Source organism: Ochotona princeps, chromosome X, assembly GCF_030435755.1.
Source record: "Ochotona princeps isolate mOchPri1 chromosome X, mOchPri1.hap1, whole genome shotgun sequence".
In the NCBI taxonomy this organism is placed as follows: Eukaryota; Metazoa; Chordata; class Mammalia; order Lagomorpha; family Ochotonidae; genus Ochotona; species Ochotona princeps.
Window position 1 is genome coordinate 14,140,998 of NC_080865.1, and position 15,693 is coordinate 14,156,690.

Genomic DNA, 15,693 nt, shown 5'->3' on the forward strand with positions numbered 1-15,693 from the left:
TGTCACTGAACAGTTGAGAAAGGTGGTTGGCATGGGTCTGGTAAGTGGAGCAGTGCTCACCTGCTGTAAGTTTGTCAGTCATACAGAGTTCAGAGGAGACTCCTGTGCAAAGTGCAACTTTTAGAAATCAACAGAGAATTAGTGACTGTTCCATGAACACCTGCCAAAACTCCCCCAAGCTTATAGTACAGCTAAATGGAGACCTTTTTATTTATGTGCCTTTTAAAAAGATGAAAGATTTACTTTTGCCTATGCTACTGGTATGTCCAGTCATTCTTGTTTTGGTCATTTCATTGGCAAAAGGTAAATTTCTGTGTACAAGTCTCTTTTCCCCTCTTACTGAATACGCAAGCATGTTTGAAACCCAGCTGTGTGGTTAAATTTTATTCTTTTGTTGCCATATGTTTTTCTTGAATTATCATCTTTGCTTTGTTTTTTGCTTTGCCTGTTTTCCTGCCCTTTTACTAATTTTCCATAGCTGCCAAAATGGTGCAGAAAATTGCCTGTAAGTACCAGCTAGGAGGTGATGATGCCTTTTTTCCTTAATAGATTTAGAATGTAGATACTTTGTTCCCCCAATCCCTGCTTTCGCTGTTCCCGTAAAGGCATTTTGTTGTCACTGAGCTAAGCCCTGCTCACATGTGCGTCAAGCATGCAGACAAACTGTTGTCAAGGAAGAAACTGACAAATATAGCTTCATCTTTAAAAGATCCTTAAGAGGGAGTCTTAATTTTTTTAAGAGAACTACATTAAAATTTTGATGTATTTTTCAGCCACGCATTTTTCCTGTTTTCCTCCGTCCAGCTTTTGGAGCAAGTTCTAACCTCTGCCAGTGATATTGGCAGTGCAGGACTGGATATGAGCATAGAATCCCCCAGAGCAAACAGTGACACCGCAGGATCTGCCCCTCCCCCCTTAGTACTGGCAGGAAACACCAGTGGTTCAGGTCTTTGGGTGAATGCACTCCTCCTAGAATGAGGTTTTGCACTGTGTATATTGCCAAGTCAAGGCACAGGGAAAACACTAGGCATTATGTAAGTGCAAACAGAACATGTTGATCTGACCTGAGAAGAAGACTGTTAACTGAGGCCTTTTATGCAGCAATTAATGCTTGGTCCTGCTTGGAATTCCTGCAGAGGACAGCACTGTAAGAAGGACATTCACATTTCAGAGCATCCTCGACTCTGCTGTCTGCCCATCCCCTAGGCAGCACCGGGCTCAAGCCCTCCCTCTCTCTCTGTCTCACTTCTGATCCCCTTCATAGAGAGCTGCACTCACGGCACCCAGCTTCATCAAGAGAAATCTTTTGCAAAGAACAGGGGGACCTCAAAGGAGAGGAGTCTTAAGGAACACTGTGCATACCAGCTTCCAGCACCCTGCAAGCTGTGGCTGTACTTCCTGCTACATTTGCGCAGTGACTTGACTAGGAATGTAACACTCACAAAACCCAGTAATGCCCAGTCTCAATCAGCCAAGTGCTCATTCTTTCTATAGCATTTCTTATGCACTTACTGGGAGCAAAGCAGCACCTAGTGCTGGGGCAAGCAGTTTCAGGGCACACAGACATCCCTAGTTGGGGAGAGAGACAGTAAATAACCAGGTATTGAAGTATATCTGCGCAGGTGCAAGACTCAGGCCAATAGCTTACCTGTTGGTGACTGGCAGATGAGGGGATGGTAAATTCGACTGATGGCGTTTCCTGGTTTCCAATTTGAGCTCGTCCTTGGGGCAGTCAGCATCACTGACTTGAAATGGGAAGGTCCGGGAAGCAGGTTTCTATCTGGCCGGGGTCCTTAAGAGAGCCCTGTCTGGGCAGAGCAGCCCTCTTTGCTGTGAAAGTTCTGGGTCCCTCCCCTAGTCCCACCTGCTGAGAGCTCTCCTGGGAGCTGTAGCCAAGGGAGCATCCTTCATGGTACTGAGCCTCTCTTCCTTTAGCGATTTTTTGTTTCTTTTTGTTTTTGTTTCTGTGCAACATGTAAGTCTTTGTGAGCAGACTTTGGTCCACTTGCAGTGCAGCTCAGTTGAGAGGGGAAGGGGTCAGCAGGTGCCTCTGGCTATGGTATTTGGGAAATGGCTTTTTTGCCTCCATTATTGGTGATTTTCAAAAAGCTTTGGCCCCAGCATCCATTCCTCTCACGTGAAGGCCATTCAGTGTAATGGAATTCCTGGAACATGCTGTACATCTAAAGAGAAAAGGAAAAAGGAACTCCATTTGTGGTCAAAAGGCAGGGGTGTGGCAAACACTGCTGGGCCGCAGAGTGTGAAGGCTAAAAAACCTCAAGCCTTGTCCCCTGGCAAGGGGGAGGATGACTCCCTGCAAAGCCTTTGTTAGCAAAAGGAGGCAAGAACAGCTTAGCCGAGGGTAGCTCTTGGTGAGCCGTGCTCCTGTGGGCCTTCCTGCAAGTGATTCAGAACAGGCTGCCATGTTTGCAGAAGAGTGTCTAACCGACTGGTTCTGGTGGTTTACGTGTGGCCCATAGCAGGGTCACAGCTGCCCACAGAAGCTCTGTCACCCTGCCATCACAGGGTCCCCCTTCTGCTCAGTCAGGGAGCAGCCCTGGCCTTGTCCCCAGGGGTGGCCCGTCGGGGTTTTTCTTGATGTCTCACGAGAGTGGGCTGAAGCAGCCTGTGCAGAGAAAGCATCCCACTGACCACTCTCCTCTCCTTGCTCTTGCCCTCCCCTGCCCGCCCCATGCCCACCCCCATCGCTGTGCAGGATGAATCTCTTCAGCGTCTGCAGAAGGAGTCTGACATCTTGCAGAGAACATATGCACACTACTTCGATCTTACCATTATCAACAATGAAATCGATGAGACAATCAGACATCTGGAGGAAGCCGTGGAGCTCGTGTGCACAGCCCCGCAGTGGGTCCCTGTCTCCTGGGTCTATTAGGCCTCTCCCCAGATAGCTGAGCGTAACTGGGAGCCACCTCATACATGGAAAAGCCTCTTTGTTATCGGCCTCATGTCAGCAGGTCGTGGTCCCTAGAGACTACCTAGTTGTAGTGTGACCTACATTTATAATTATTGTCATGTCCGAATAGGTAGGAGGAGGAAAAAAAAACAATTACACACTAATTTAAAGAGACAGTATCTTTTTTAATCAGTTCTCCTAAACTTTAATAAAATGTATCTTTAAATGTATGTATTATTCAATCCTTTGGAATGTTATATTTTTGGAAATCATAGCTTTTTATTTCCAAGGCCCCTAAAAACTGCACAAAAAAAATAGATGCTGCTTTCTATAATCTATTTTAATAATAATAAACAATGATTCTGTTACCTTGACTGGGGGTGGAACACTACATTCTTTTTAGAGTCTGATTTTATGAATTGGATATCTTTCTTTCCTTTATTTATTTGAAATAATTAGTGATTACAAAACTGTCATCAATTTTTAAAGGCCTTTTTTTCTTCTCTCTCTCTCTCTCACTCTCTCTTCCTCTCTCTCTTTTTTTTTAGAATAGTATTTTTTTTAAGTCCTTTATGTAGCATCCAGATAATGTGATACTGTCTCTTTGAAGCACCCTGTAAACCTTTTAGAGATTTGAAGTTGGGTCTTGACTCTTAATGCATGTGGACAGTCGCGAGCGTCTATGCTGTCGGTGTGTCTGTGCTGGACAAAGCAATCTGTAATCTACAGCAAAGTACATTCCGTTCACGGGGCACACCAGGGGAATAAGAATAAACTGCTATTATGACTAAGTTGTAAACCTATGCACATCCCTTGCATTTCGGGCAACTTTATAAAAAAAAAAGAAACTGATTTTTATTAATAATAATCATGTAGTGAAATGTGTTTGTAATTTTGTCTCAATTTAATTTGTTGTAAGGTGGGAGGGGGAATTGCTGGTTTCACCATTTCAGATCTGTGTTGTCTAAGAGTATTAACGTTTTAATTAAGCAAAGAAATGAGGATTTTTAATCTGTATGTAATTGTTTTAAAGCACCCATTTTAAGAGAAAATACATACTGTGCAATGAAGAAAACAGTTTAGGCATTTGCTATAAACTGAATTATTCCAAAAGGATAATCCATAACAGCCCTGTAAATTCCTTTAAAATGATAACTAACGGGACAGTCTGACCAATTTTTTTAAAAATATACTTCCTTTTATGTGTTCAATAATTCAATGCCTTTGGGTCCTTCATTTCGCTAAGTGATTTGTTCCAGTTTCCAAGCTGATCATCTTTTCAATTTTATAATTTGCTAGATGCTCATGGAACCATCGAAGGCCCACGAATGACTATCGGTTGGCAGGGCGACCAAGCAGCCTGCCAGGGCACAGCTCAGACCACGTCTGTCTGACTCGCAGAGAGCCATGCGCCCACAGGCCACTGTGGTCTCTCCTTCCTCTTGCTGTATCCCTTGGCACAGGGGACCCATCCGTCCTTGCGGCTCTAGAGACAGTCACCATCTCATCACCCTTCCATGCAGTCATATGCTTTCAGCACAGGAGGTCGAGGCTGGGGGTTCGCAGACTCTTCGCCAGAGGCTGGTAGGATGTCTTTTGTGAGCATGTGAGGGTGCCAGGTGCTTACAGTAACCCATGATCCTTGAACACATCCCATCGTTTTTGGCTTCTTGTAGGTTAGATGGCCTCCGTCACTTTGTGCCTTGGCAGGACGTACAGGGTGTGGCCTGAGCTGAGCGGCTCCTCTCGAAGGACCAAGCAGAGAAGGCATTTGTATGCTTCTTTTATGTTGTCGACACCCCAGCCCCCACCTATGATTTATTAAACCATACTGGCATTCCCCCTCTCCCCCCAATGCTCTTTGTCAGTCAGAGAGGTGACCAAATCACCAGACCAGAAACAGGCTCAACAATGGTCTCACCTGACATAGAGAGGCACCTTCAAAGAGTTGTACAGGGCTGATTTCAATCTAACCAGTGCCAAGGCAGATGGTCCTTCCTATAAGGAGGCAGACCACAATCTGGGCATTTCTCAGTGTGAAGCGCCCCCTCTACCTCTTAGCAGTGAAGCACAAAGAATACAACTGCATATGGAAAACCGAGCTTGATTCCCTCTGGGAGAAATCCCATGCACCCACTGGCCCCTTTGAGACCTAACTTCCCAGGACGCTGATGATGCCCTTCTGAGAAAGCCAGTCACCAAGCTTGGAAGGGTGCATTCAGCAGAGAAAGGCAAGGCTACTCAAGAGATGTCGCCCCAAAACCCAGAGGCCCTGACGGCCTGTCTTCTCTTCTCCATCCCTTGATGGTGGGATGCTCTTGTGCAGATGGCAAAATGTCAGCACCCAGAACTCATCCACTTCTCCCCTCAAGCAGTGTCTTTATGAGCTAGCAAAAAAAGTACTTACATTTTCCAATTCAGAGTAATTTCAGTCCACCACTGCTGCTGCCGCTGTATTACAATTGTGCACTAAGCAATCAGAGAAAATTGCTAAAAAAAAAAAAAAAAACTTCTTTACTGCTCGCATTCCATCAGCAAAACCATTCTTTTTTTCCTTCTAAAAACCAGAGCCACTGATTTGGTTCCTAAATCAGGGGAGTGGTCAGTTGAAACGTCGGCAATCCTGAACCCCACTCCCCAAGCAAGAGGAATGTGTTGTTAGATTCTTTGCTAAAATGATTAAATGTCCTGATTTTCTCATCATAAGACATCAGTTCATTTGCACATACAGCATATTTAGTTTTCACACTAAAAAGGGAAAAGGTTGCTCAGTTAAATTCATCTGGAAGTTTCCCAGTGTCAAGACAACACAGGAGGCTTTCCAAATGCGATTCTGTGTCTCCTGTCGGGTGAAACAGTTGGAAATATTTGCTCAGAGAGGAAAGAAATACCTGACCTACTTCTGACTATTTGCATGCAGAAGACATGGTCTCAGGCCATCCTATTGGTGGCAGAATATCAGAAGATGGGCAGAGTTCCCTGGCGCACAACGCAACACGCAAAGCGTTTCCCGAATCCAATTCCTTCTCTGGCTGCTGGGGCCAACCAGGCCTGCACTGGGTGCTACTTGTATCTTTTTAAAACATTTAATCTCCTCACCATGGAGGACTTCTGTTTGTCTTTACATCACTTACAGTTACCTCTCCATCAAGCCTTCAATAGCTTATTTCTTGCAAAAGTTTAGTCAATTGAGCCACCATCCAGGAAGCAGGACAGCAGAAAGACCCGAAGCAGAGAGTAACCCTTCAGAGACAAAGCAGCCCAGAGCTTTTTTGTTTGTTTTTCTTGCCACTGATAAAATGATCCTTTTTTCCTTTCAGACTCATTTCTTTATTTGGGGCAAAGAGAACTTGCTGCCATGGCTATGGAGAAGGCTGCCCGATTCGTACATTCTTGACCGCAGTGGCACCTTGCAATCAGCATTCCAAAAGCAAGTCCCTTGTGCTCCTTCCCCCTCCTCGTTCATTCTGGCTTGGGTGTGGCTGTGTGTGCATGCACATGTGTGGAGGGAGGATGTGTGTCTTATTTTTCACAACTGAACGCAGCCTCCTAATTCCATCCTCTTTTCAAGGGCTTACAATCCCACCTGTGACCGGTCCCTGCACCTTTCTCTCATTTCACACCTCTAGTGGATTCTTCTCTTAGATCCTTCCCTTTTCCCAGCAGCTTACAGAAGGGCCCCCTTACCTTCCCCATGGCTCACTTCATTTGCTGGAGCACACCCTTTTCTTACCACTTTAGAAATAAGGTCTCCTCCTCGGTCCACTGTCCCCTTCACCGTGCTGTACCAGTGAAGGCTTAGTGTGTGATGGGCCTTGCTCCTCAGTTTGCCTTAAACCTGGAAATATAGAAAGCATCAGGTTGTCCAGCTTAGGGAGTGAGGCTTACTGCCACATCCTTCTGGGAAGTGCTTGCCACCTCTTTCCATCCGGCCTTTTACCTGGCCATTTTTGGGCTTGGGTAGATGGGCAGACATGTCCCAAGGCCCAAGGCCCAGCCACAAGAAGAGGGCAGCCCCATCTCTAGCACAGGGACCCCCATGTCTTAGCTCTTCTGGGTGGGGGTGGGGAGAGGGACTCCTGAATTCCCATCACCTTTCACCCAACCCTCCATCAACTCCCTTGAACCTGTGCAAATGGACGGAGCAAAAGAAAATGGAAAGAGAGATTTTTGTCACCACATGGAGACCTCATTTCTAGCCCCAAGCACAATGCTATCTCAGAAACTTGGAGGTCTGCTCACACTCGGGGGCCACCTGCACTCTGGCTGGCGTGTGACTGAAGCAACATTGTCAGGGTTCTAACCTTCCTCCTGGAGGCCTGGGCTGACCATCCATGCACCCAGAAGATACACAACCTCCGGGCACACACTTGTGTTTGGGAGTAGAAATTCCTCCACAGTGAATGGCCCCACCTACTTTTTTTTCTCTCTCTCATTTGGAGGAGACAAAGACTAAAAGAAAGACTAAGGGGGAATTGATTTCCAGTCTCAGCTGTCAGCTGAGTCCCGGAAGGTCATGTGTACAGGTGGGCGGCCAGCTGCCTGGCGCAGCAGGAAGCGTGACTTGAGACCAAGGCCACGCACGCCACGACCCTCCCAGGCTGAGAAGCCAAGCCCATGGCGTTTCATTGCAGAGTAGACGCGTCGCCTTTGAAACCCAGTTCTGGGGTGGTTTTGCATCAACTTTCGCCAACGTGTTCTTTTTTCTGTATGTATTATTGCCTTTTTATAAAAGGTTTCGAAGTATTGTCTCAGTGATAAAACGAGAGAGATGTGAATGGTTGTTGTATATTTCACCACTTCCCATTGTAAGTATTTGCAGGGTACAGCAAAGCCTTAGCTTGCAAGAGCATCTGTGAAGGTGTCCTTCAACAGCCAGGAGCTGAAGGGTTCGGAAAGGTTCGGATTCTCTGTAAATGTCCTGCTTTTCTTTCTCTCTGTGTGTATCTATTTACATGCCTTAGCACATGCCCTCCCGTCCTGATCCCTGCACCCTGTCGCCCGGAGCACTGGAAGGCTGGTGCGCTGCCAGCATCACCCAAGTCGCTGAAACCCCAGTCAGTTCTCTTGTGTGACAGGGGAAGAAGAAAAAACACTCCATAGTATTCTTTGTAGAATATACATACTTGTAGGATGCTGTGTAATGGGAAACCATAGAATTGGGCTTTTGTCATTTCAAAGTTGGAGAAATGTATGAATAAAATGTATAAAACATGAAAAGTCAGTCGTCTCCTCAGATTGTAGGCCAAACAACATGGGAACAAGCAACAATATAGAGGTTTGAGGAAAAAAGATGGCCTGGTTGCTATAGGCCCCTCACAGGCCTTCCCCTCACTGGGGGCCGGGGTCATAGGGACCGCTCCTGTCCCCTCCTCCCAGGGGAGCATGTGCCAGGCTCCTGGGGTGCATCTTGGAAGCATCCGTCTGTGCCCATGGCTTTCAGACTGCATCCTGAGAGAAGTTCAAGCTCAGTTGCTCGCAGTGGGATGCAGATTCAAACAGCATTGGTATAAAAGAAAAGGGAAAAATTCCCAAGTTGTGACGTCTCCCACAAATAGGAGTCCACATTGATTGTAGTGGTGTAGGCGCCTGTTTGACATGTCTTTCCAAAGCTGTAGGAGGAAGCCTGCCCCAGGACTGTCCCTCTGCCTGGTCCCTTTGCTGCTTGGTGCTTGGACATATTTGCTGGCTGGAGTCTGGGCTGGGTACCCTGGCATGTCACACTCACCTGGTGCACGCACTGTCTTCGTCCTGCCGTTTCCCAAGCAAAGAACCATACTGACTTGTGAGTCCCACACTGGCATGTGTCACATACACCCCCAGAAAAAGCCTGGGCTGAAGGGGGCTTATCTAGTTCATTTAAAGAAAAAAGGAAGAAAGAAAAGACCCATATTAAGGAAACCTAAACTATGAGTGATATCTACTCGAGCAGATTTCATGTACCAAAAGAGATCACCAAGAATCTAGGCCACATTCAGACATGAGAAACTGAGCCCCTAGCCCATTTGAGAAATCCCAGCACCTTGCCTCAGATGTCTCAGCCTACAGACACGGAGGACTGAAAGCCTATTCCTATCATGGAGCGGTTTTGAACTTCATGGTTTGGGGAGGGGTGGGGAGAATCCCAGTACCTATGAAACTGTGTCACATAATACAATGTAATTAATGAATTTAAAATAAAAAAAAAAAAAAAAAAGAAAACACATCCACCATGTCAGTGTGCAGCTGGTAGAAATGAATATGAGTGTGTGTGCCCAAGCTTTTTCCCAGTTAATAAGCTAACTGGATAACACCAGGTGGCCTCCTGGGAACTACTGTCGCGGCCACTCACAGCCTGCAGAAAGACTAGGCTAGCAGCCAGTGAGCTTGAGTTCAAGGTCACTGATGGCAGCAAATCTCCCATAAAGGCAATATTGTAGTGCAAGCTTGCAACCCAGCCAGAGAGAAGAAGTGCTCTATCAGAGAATATTCCAGAAGATGATATGTGACATTGTGACTGAGCACACAAGACATGGAACCTACAGACCAACTGCTATGTTTACAGCAGTAGTGCCCAAACTGCACCACCCCCACCTCTGCCCCAACTCATCCCTTCCTATCATATGCTGGAGGGAATTGGCTGAAGGGACATTCTATAGGGACCACACAGATGACTTCAGGCCACAAGGTGTTAAACTTGAGGCTGAGGTGGGGAAACAGAGACTGCACCAGCAGGTGGGAGGCTCAGCCATGTGAATAAACAGCAGCTCACTACAAAATTTTCCCTAGAACTTTCCATGGCGGTAGAAGCATCCTATTTCTTCCTTGGGGTGGCAGAGACATGGGTGGCTACAATGGTCAAAGCACATCACACGAACACCTATTAGCAAAAAGGCACAAGAAAATCTGTGAGCCTCTACTGAAACTCTTAACACTCAGTTCCAACTGGAAAACAAACAAATCAAACACTAAGAAAATATAACATGGAAAATATCCTCAAGAGAGGCAGGTGTCTGGCACAGCAGGTGAAGTCACCACATTCCATATGGGAGTGCCTGGTTTGAATCCTAGCTACTCCACTTGCCATTCAACATCCTGCTGATGAGCACCTAGGCCAGCAGCAAATGAAGACGCAAATACTTGGGTCTTCCCACCCATATGGGAAACCCAGATGGCGGGTTGGACTCCTGACTTCAGCCCAAACTAGCCCTGGCTGTTGTTAGAAATGAACTAGCATATGGGAAAGATTGTGTGTGTGTGTGTGTGTGTGTGTGTGTGTGTGTGTGTGTGTGTGTATGTATTTCAAATGAAATAAATTAATACATAAAATACCCTGAAACAATTGCTTTAACCCACAGTCAGTGTAATTCACCTTAAAAGTGATACAATAAAAGCATTAACATTGTCATTTCTTAATTACCTACATAACACATGATTTTCAGTAGATGCTTTTAGCATACGAATAAACACAAAGAAAAGATTCAACCAAATTCTGCTTCTATGAGGCAACTGCTACAAACGCTTGTGGGTGCACCTCTCAGGCTAGAAGCCCAGCATGAATTTACAGGGTGCTACATGAAACTCTAGAAAAGTGGAATGCAACAATGTTTGCTTTGCTTCAAAAATGTTGAAATCCGTGCACTGGAAAGCTCTTCCAAAAGTTTATGAAAATGCATTTTATGAAAGAAAAAGTGTACCATAATAAATGTAACTCTTCCATTTGTTTCACAAAATTTTTTTAGTTCTCTCTGTGTGTGTGTGTATGTGTTAAAAGGCAGGTTGGGGCCATACTAAACACATTGTTCGGTTAGCTACTAGTCTCCTGCCTCCTCCTTATTTCTTAGTGCTTTTAAAACCTTACTCAACGGGCCCAGCTTGGTAGCCTAGTGGCTAAAGTCCTTGCCTTACATGCACCAGGATCCCATGTGGGCGCCGGTTCTAGTCCTGGCAGCCCCGCTTCTCATCCAGCTCCCTGCTTGTGGCCTGGGAAAGCAGTCGAGGATGGCCCAAGGCCTTGGGACCCTGTACCTGTGTGGGAGACCTGGAAGAGGCCCCTGACTTCTGGCTTTGGATCAGCTCAGTCCCGACCATTGCAGCCACTTGGGGAGTGAATCATCAGATGGAAGATCTTCCTCTCTGTTTCTCCTCCTCTCTGTATATCTGACTTTTCAATAAAAATAAGTAAATCTTAAAAAAAAAAAAAAAAAACCTTGCTCAAGAAGAGAAGAATAAATATGGAAAAAGACATCACCAAATTGTCCCTATTCACTAACAGTATATCATGGTATGCCTTGCAACACCAGCAAGGACAACTGGACAGCCACTGGAATCACTGAAGGACACGTTAAGAAACAGGCATTAATAGCATTCTTGTCTGTTAATGATAAAGTAAGAAAACGTAAACAACAAAAGGATGCTTGTGATTGTGTGTGTGTGTGTTTAAAGGTAGGTCGGGGCCATACTAAACACATTGTTTATTATGATTAATTTATTTCATCAATTACAGCAACTTAAAAAAAATAACAAAATCTACAGGTTCTATATTTTTGAAAAGATAAAGCTGCGTTGAAAATTTGAGACTGGAATCAACAGAAGCATGTGCTTGGAGGAAAGCACTAAATATTTTAATAGCATCAGTACTTTCCAAATTACTGCACAACACCAAGTCAAAATCTAAGGGATACATCTTTGGACCTGTCTAAAAAGGCTGCTCACCTAGGAAATTAAGCAGCGAGAAAACAAAAGGAAATCCTACGAGGAAAAAAGTAAATGAGGAGTAGCTCATCTAGATATCAACCTGTTCTGAAAGAAACAAGATACCATACATCGAAACCAGTTTCAGCCAAGTTAAGGAGTGAAACATTAGAGTGATAGAAAATTGAAACAGTTAATAGTCAGTCAAGCTCTGAGGAGCAGGCATTTCACCTAGGAGTCAGAATGCCCCGGCTGGATTCCTGGCTCCAGCAGCCTGCCAACGCCGACCCTGGGAGGCAACAGTGCTGCCTCAAGTCGTTGGGTTCCTGCCACCCACATAGGAGCTCCCAGCTCCCAGGTTCAATCGCAGCCATTACAAGTGAATTTAGCAGTAAACACACTTAAGGATGTTTCTTTGCCTCTCTCCCTCTTCCCAATGTATGAACAAAAGACATGAATACTTCACAGACCATAGCTAGAATTGATATTAAAGAATAATCACATGGAAAGATGTCTCAGGCCTCGAAACAGCAAGTCAAATGTTTGGAAACCCTTGAGTGACCTCTTCATTTAAAAAGACAACACCCAAAGCTAGTGTCTAGGCACATTCAGTAAGCTTGTATTTTCAGACACTGCTCCAATCCTACATTGATATATATATAACAGTAGTATGTTGACTCAAGAACCATCAACATAAAGGTTTTTGTATTGTTATGTAGTAAGTGTGCTTCTCTGCACCAACCAAAGAATCTAAAATTAGTAGAAAGTGTTGGGCCCACTATTGAGTAGCTCAGTTGCAGGTGTCCTCAGCCGACGGACCACCGAACTATTTGTTATAATACCCCAAATTCACACAGTTGTGGATCAATGATTATCCAAATCATCAATAAAATTGCTTTTTCTTTTATCATTCTGTTGTCTTTCAAATATTCCTTTTAAAAAGATTTATTGATTTCAAACGCAGAGCTTCAGAGAGAGAAGGGGAGAGACAAGGGGTGGGGAGAGAGAGAGATCTTCCACCCACAGGTTCGCTCCCTAAATGGTCAAAACGTCTGAGGTTGGGCCAGGCCAAAGTCAGGAATCAGGAACTCCGTTCTGGTCTCCCACATGGGTTTCCAGGGGCCATCTGTTGCTTTCCCAGGCAAGAAGAGGAATCCAAAATGGAGCAGGCAGAACTCAAACCAGCACTCATAGGGGAGCCCAGCATCACAGGCGGTGGCTCAGTATGCTGTGTCACAGTGCTGGCCCCTAAAGACATTTTGTAAAAATCATGGATGTATTTATTTGAGAGACAGTGCCCCCAGCCACTGGTTCACTTCCCCCTAGATACACCTGCAATGATCAGGGCTGCACTGGGCTGAAGAAATCAGTAACATTTTTAAATATTAACAAGGAAGTTAGAAACGTTAATGGGAAGATTACACTCATTTAATGCTTGAAAGTTAAGTTCCTGGGAGGCAGGAACCTAACTGCTCAAACCATCACCTGTTGTATCTCCTGGTCCACATCAGCAGGAAGCTGGAATCAGGAGCGGAGCCAAGAGTGGATCCAGGCACTCCCGTATAGGATGCAAACACCCCAAACAGCATCTTAATGGCCACTCCCAAACATGCTCCCCTAAGCTTCATGTTTAATTCCATTCTGCAGGAACTTTTTAAAAAGTCCCCTCGTGTACTTGTAAGCACCTAAGGGATTTGTATATGCCTCACTCATCAGGCAGAAACTATTTTTTTTTTAAGATTTTTTTTTTCTTTGGAATGTCAGATATACACAGAGGAGGAGAGAGGGAGAGGAAGATCTTCCATCCGCTGGCTCACTATCCAAGGGGCCACAACAGCCAGAATTGAGTTGATCCAAAGCCAGGAGTCAGGAGTCTCCTCTGGGTCTCCCACAGAGGTGCAGGGTCCCAATGCATTGGGCCGTCCTCTACTGCTTTCCCAGGCCACAAGCAGGGAGCTGGATGGGAAGTGGAACAGACGGAATACAAACCGGCACCCATATGGTATCCCGGTGTGTACAAGGCGAGGATTTAGCTACTAGACTACCAAGCTGGGCCCAGGCAGGAACTTTTAAAAAAAAGTGCCCTTGTGTACTTGTAAACACCAAAGGGACTTGTATAAGCTTCATTCATCAGGCAGCCAGTTGAAATCCATCTGATGGACAATTTTCACAAACCAACAAGAAGTGAGGAATGTATGGGACTGGATCTGGGAGAATAACCAGTATCCAAGGAAGGGAGAGGGCATGGAGGGTCACGGGGACATTTGTGTATTCCAGGCAAGGTGACAAGAAGCCAAGCAGCACCTGTGACGGCTTCTCAGGGAGAGGAGGCATGGACTGCGGCCAGGGCTGGGGTGAGCTCAGTGCAGGCCCTGGGAGTTTGCTTCCTGGGAGTTAGGCACCGGCGGTAACTGCTCACTTGCTGACTCTGTCAAGCCCTGATGTCCAATAGAGGGATTTCGGCTTGCTGGTACCCTTGGGGCCTGGCAGCAGGAAACAGCGTTCATCTCTGGAGGAAGTTAGCAACATTCCGAACCTTGAATGATTTCTTTAAGGATTGGTCTATCTCAAAGGCAGAGTTGCAGAGAGAGAGAAATTTTCCAACGGTCAGGGCTGAACCAAGTTGAAAGCAGGAACCACGAGCTCCATTCGAATCACCCACGTGGTATTAGGGATGGAGGAGTGCAGGTGCAGACACCCTACTGCAGAACCCCACAGGATGGTTCAAGTCTTCTTGTTTTTTTCCTTCGCTAATACCTGAGCCATCTCAGAATGTCTTGGTCCATCTCAGAATGCCAGTGGATTTTAAGTAATTTAGAACTTTCCCAAAAGGCTGCAAATTGAGTTGTAGTGAATTCCTGCTATTTTATGTGGCCCCGGCATCCATTTTCAACATAGCTGTAAACTGGGATGCCATATCCCAGAGGCAGGGCACCATCGCCCTGAGTCATGTCCAGGTCCCCACTGCCTTCCAGGGCCTTGGGTGACTGACCCCTGCATTTGCTTTATGCAGCTGCCTCTTGGTGACTGTCTCTCTCTGGGGCAGTGAGGGAGATGGCCTGCCACTGTCCCCACCGATCCCCTTAGCCTTTGTGGGCCGTGTACATGGGTCCCTGACTACCACACGTGTGTGTGTGTGTGTGTGTGTGTGTGTGTGTGTGTGTGTGCGTGAGACAGAGAGAGAGAGAGAGAGACAGAGAGAGAGAGAGAGAGAGAAGCATGCTGTGTGCCCCCCAGGTCCTATGAACATTTTTTAAATATTTAATTTAATTTAATTTGAAAGGCAGATGTACAGAGAGAAGGAAAGACAAAGATCTTCTATCCACTGTTTCACTCCCCAAATAGCCACAATGCAACAGATAGAGCTGTGTTGATTGGAAGCCAGGAGCATTTTCTGGGTCTTCCACATGAGTGCAGGGTCCCAAGGACTTGAACCATGTTCCACTGCTTTCCCAATCCATAGCAAGTTGCTGCATTGAAAGTGGAGCAGCCAGGACAAGAACTGATGCCCATATGGGATGCTGACACTGTAGGCACAGGATTAGCTTGCTAAGCTATGCACCGACCCCCTGGAAAAAAACAGCTCTTAGCCCCTTCTTGTGTCTCTCCTAATCATCTGGACAATGCTTTCCATCTTAGTGATCCTAGATACCAAAGAATACACCCATAAAGAATTCCCATCTATTCAGACTACCTAAATATCAATGTTTAATAACAGCAGTACAATCATCACAGTCAAGAAAGTTGATGGGTAAAGCCGCTGATTGCAATGTCAGTGTTCCATATCAGAGTGGCAGTTCGAGTCCCAGCTGCTCCCAGCTGCTCCACTTCTGATCCAGCTCCCTGCAACAGACAATAACCCAAGTCCTTGGGACCCTGCTCCCACATGGGAGACCTGGAAGAAGCTCCTGGCTCCTGGCTTCAGCCTGGCAGTCCTGGCTATTGTTGACACTTGGAGAGTGAACCAATGAATGAAAAACTCTCTCGCTCTCTCTCTCTCTTCCCAGCACCACTATCTCCCTCTTCCTCTTTCTGTCCTCTCTTCCTCTGTCACTGTGCCCTTCCAATAAGTAAGCAGTTTTGGTTGTTTTAAAATTTATTTATTT

At 45.8% G+C, this 15,693-nt stretch overlaps 1 protein-coding gene across 7 annotated transcripts in view; it reads left to right on the top strand.

Annotated features, from left to right (window-relative positions):
* CASK (calcium/calmodulin dependent serine protein kinase) overlaps positions 1–3,723 on the top strand; it is a 316,004-nt gene extending 312,281 nt beyond the window's left edge. For all 7 annotated transcript variants that reach the window (XM_058658921.1, XM_058658923.1, XM_058658924.1 and 4 more), the window contains one exon: positions 2,717–3,723. In XM_058658921.1, coding sequence (XP_058514904.1) covers positions 2,717–2,893 — 177 coding nt within the window. In that variant the 3' untranslated portion in view covers positions 2,894–3,723. The remainder of the gene's footprint in view (positions 1–2,716) is intronic.
* Positions 3,724–15,693: the final 11,970 nt, after the last annotated feature.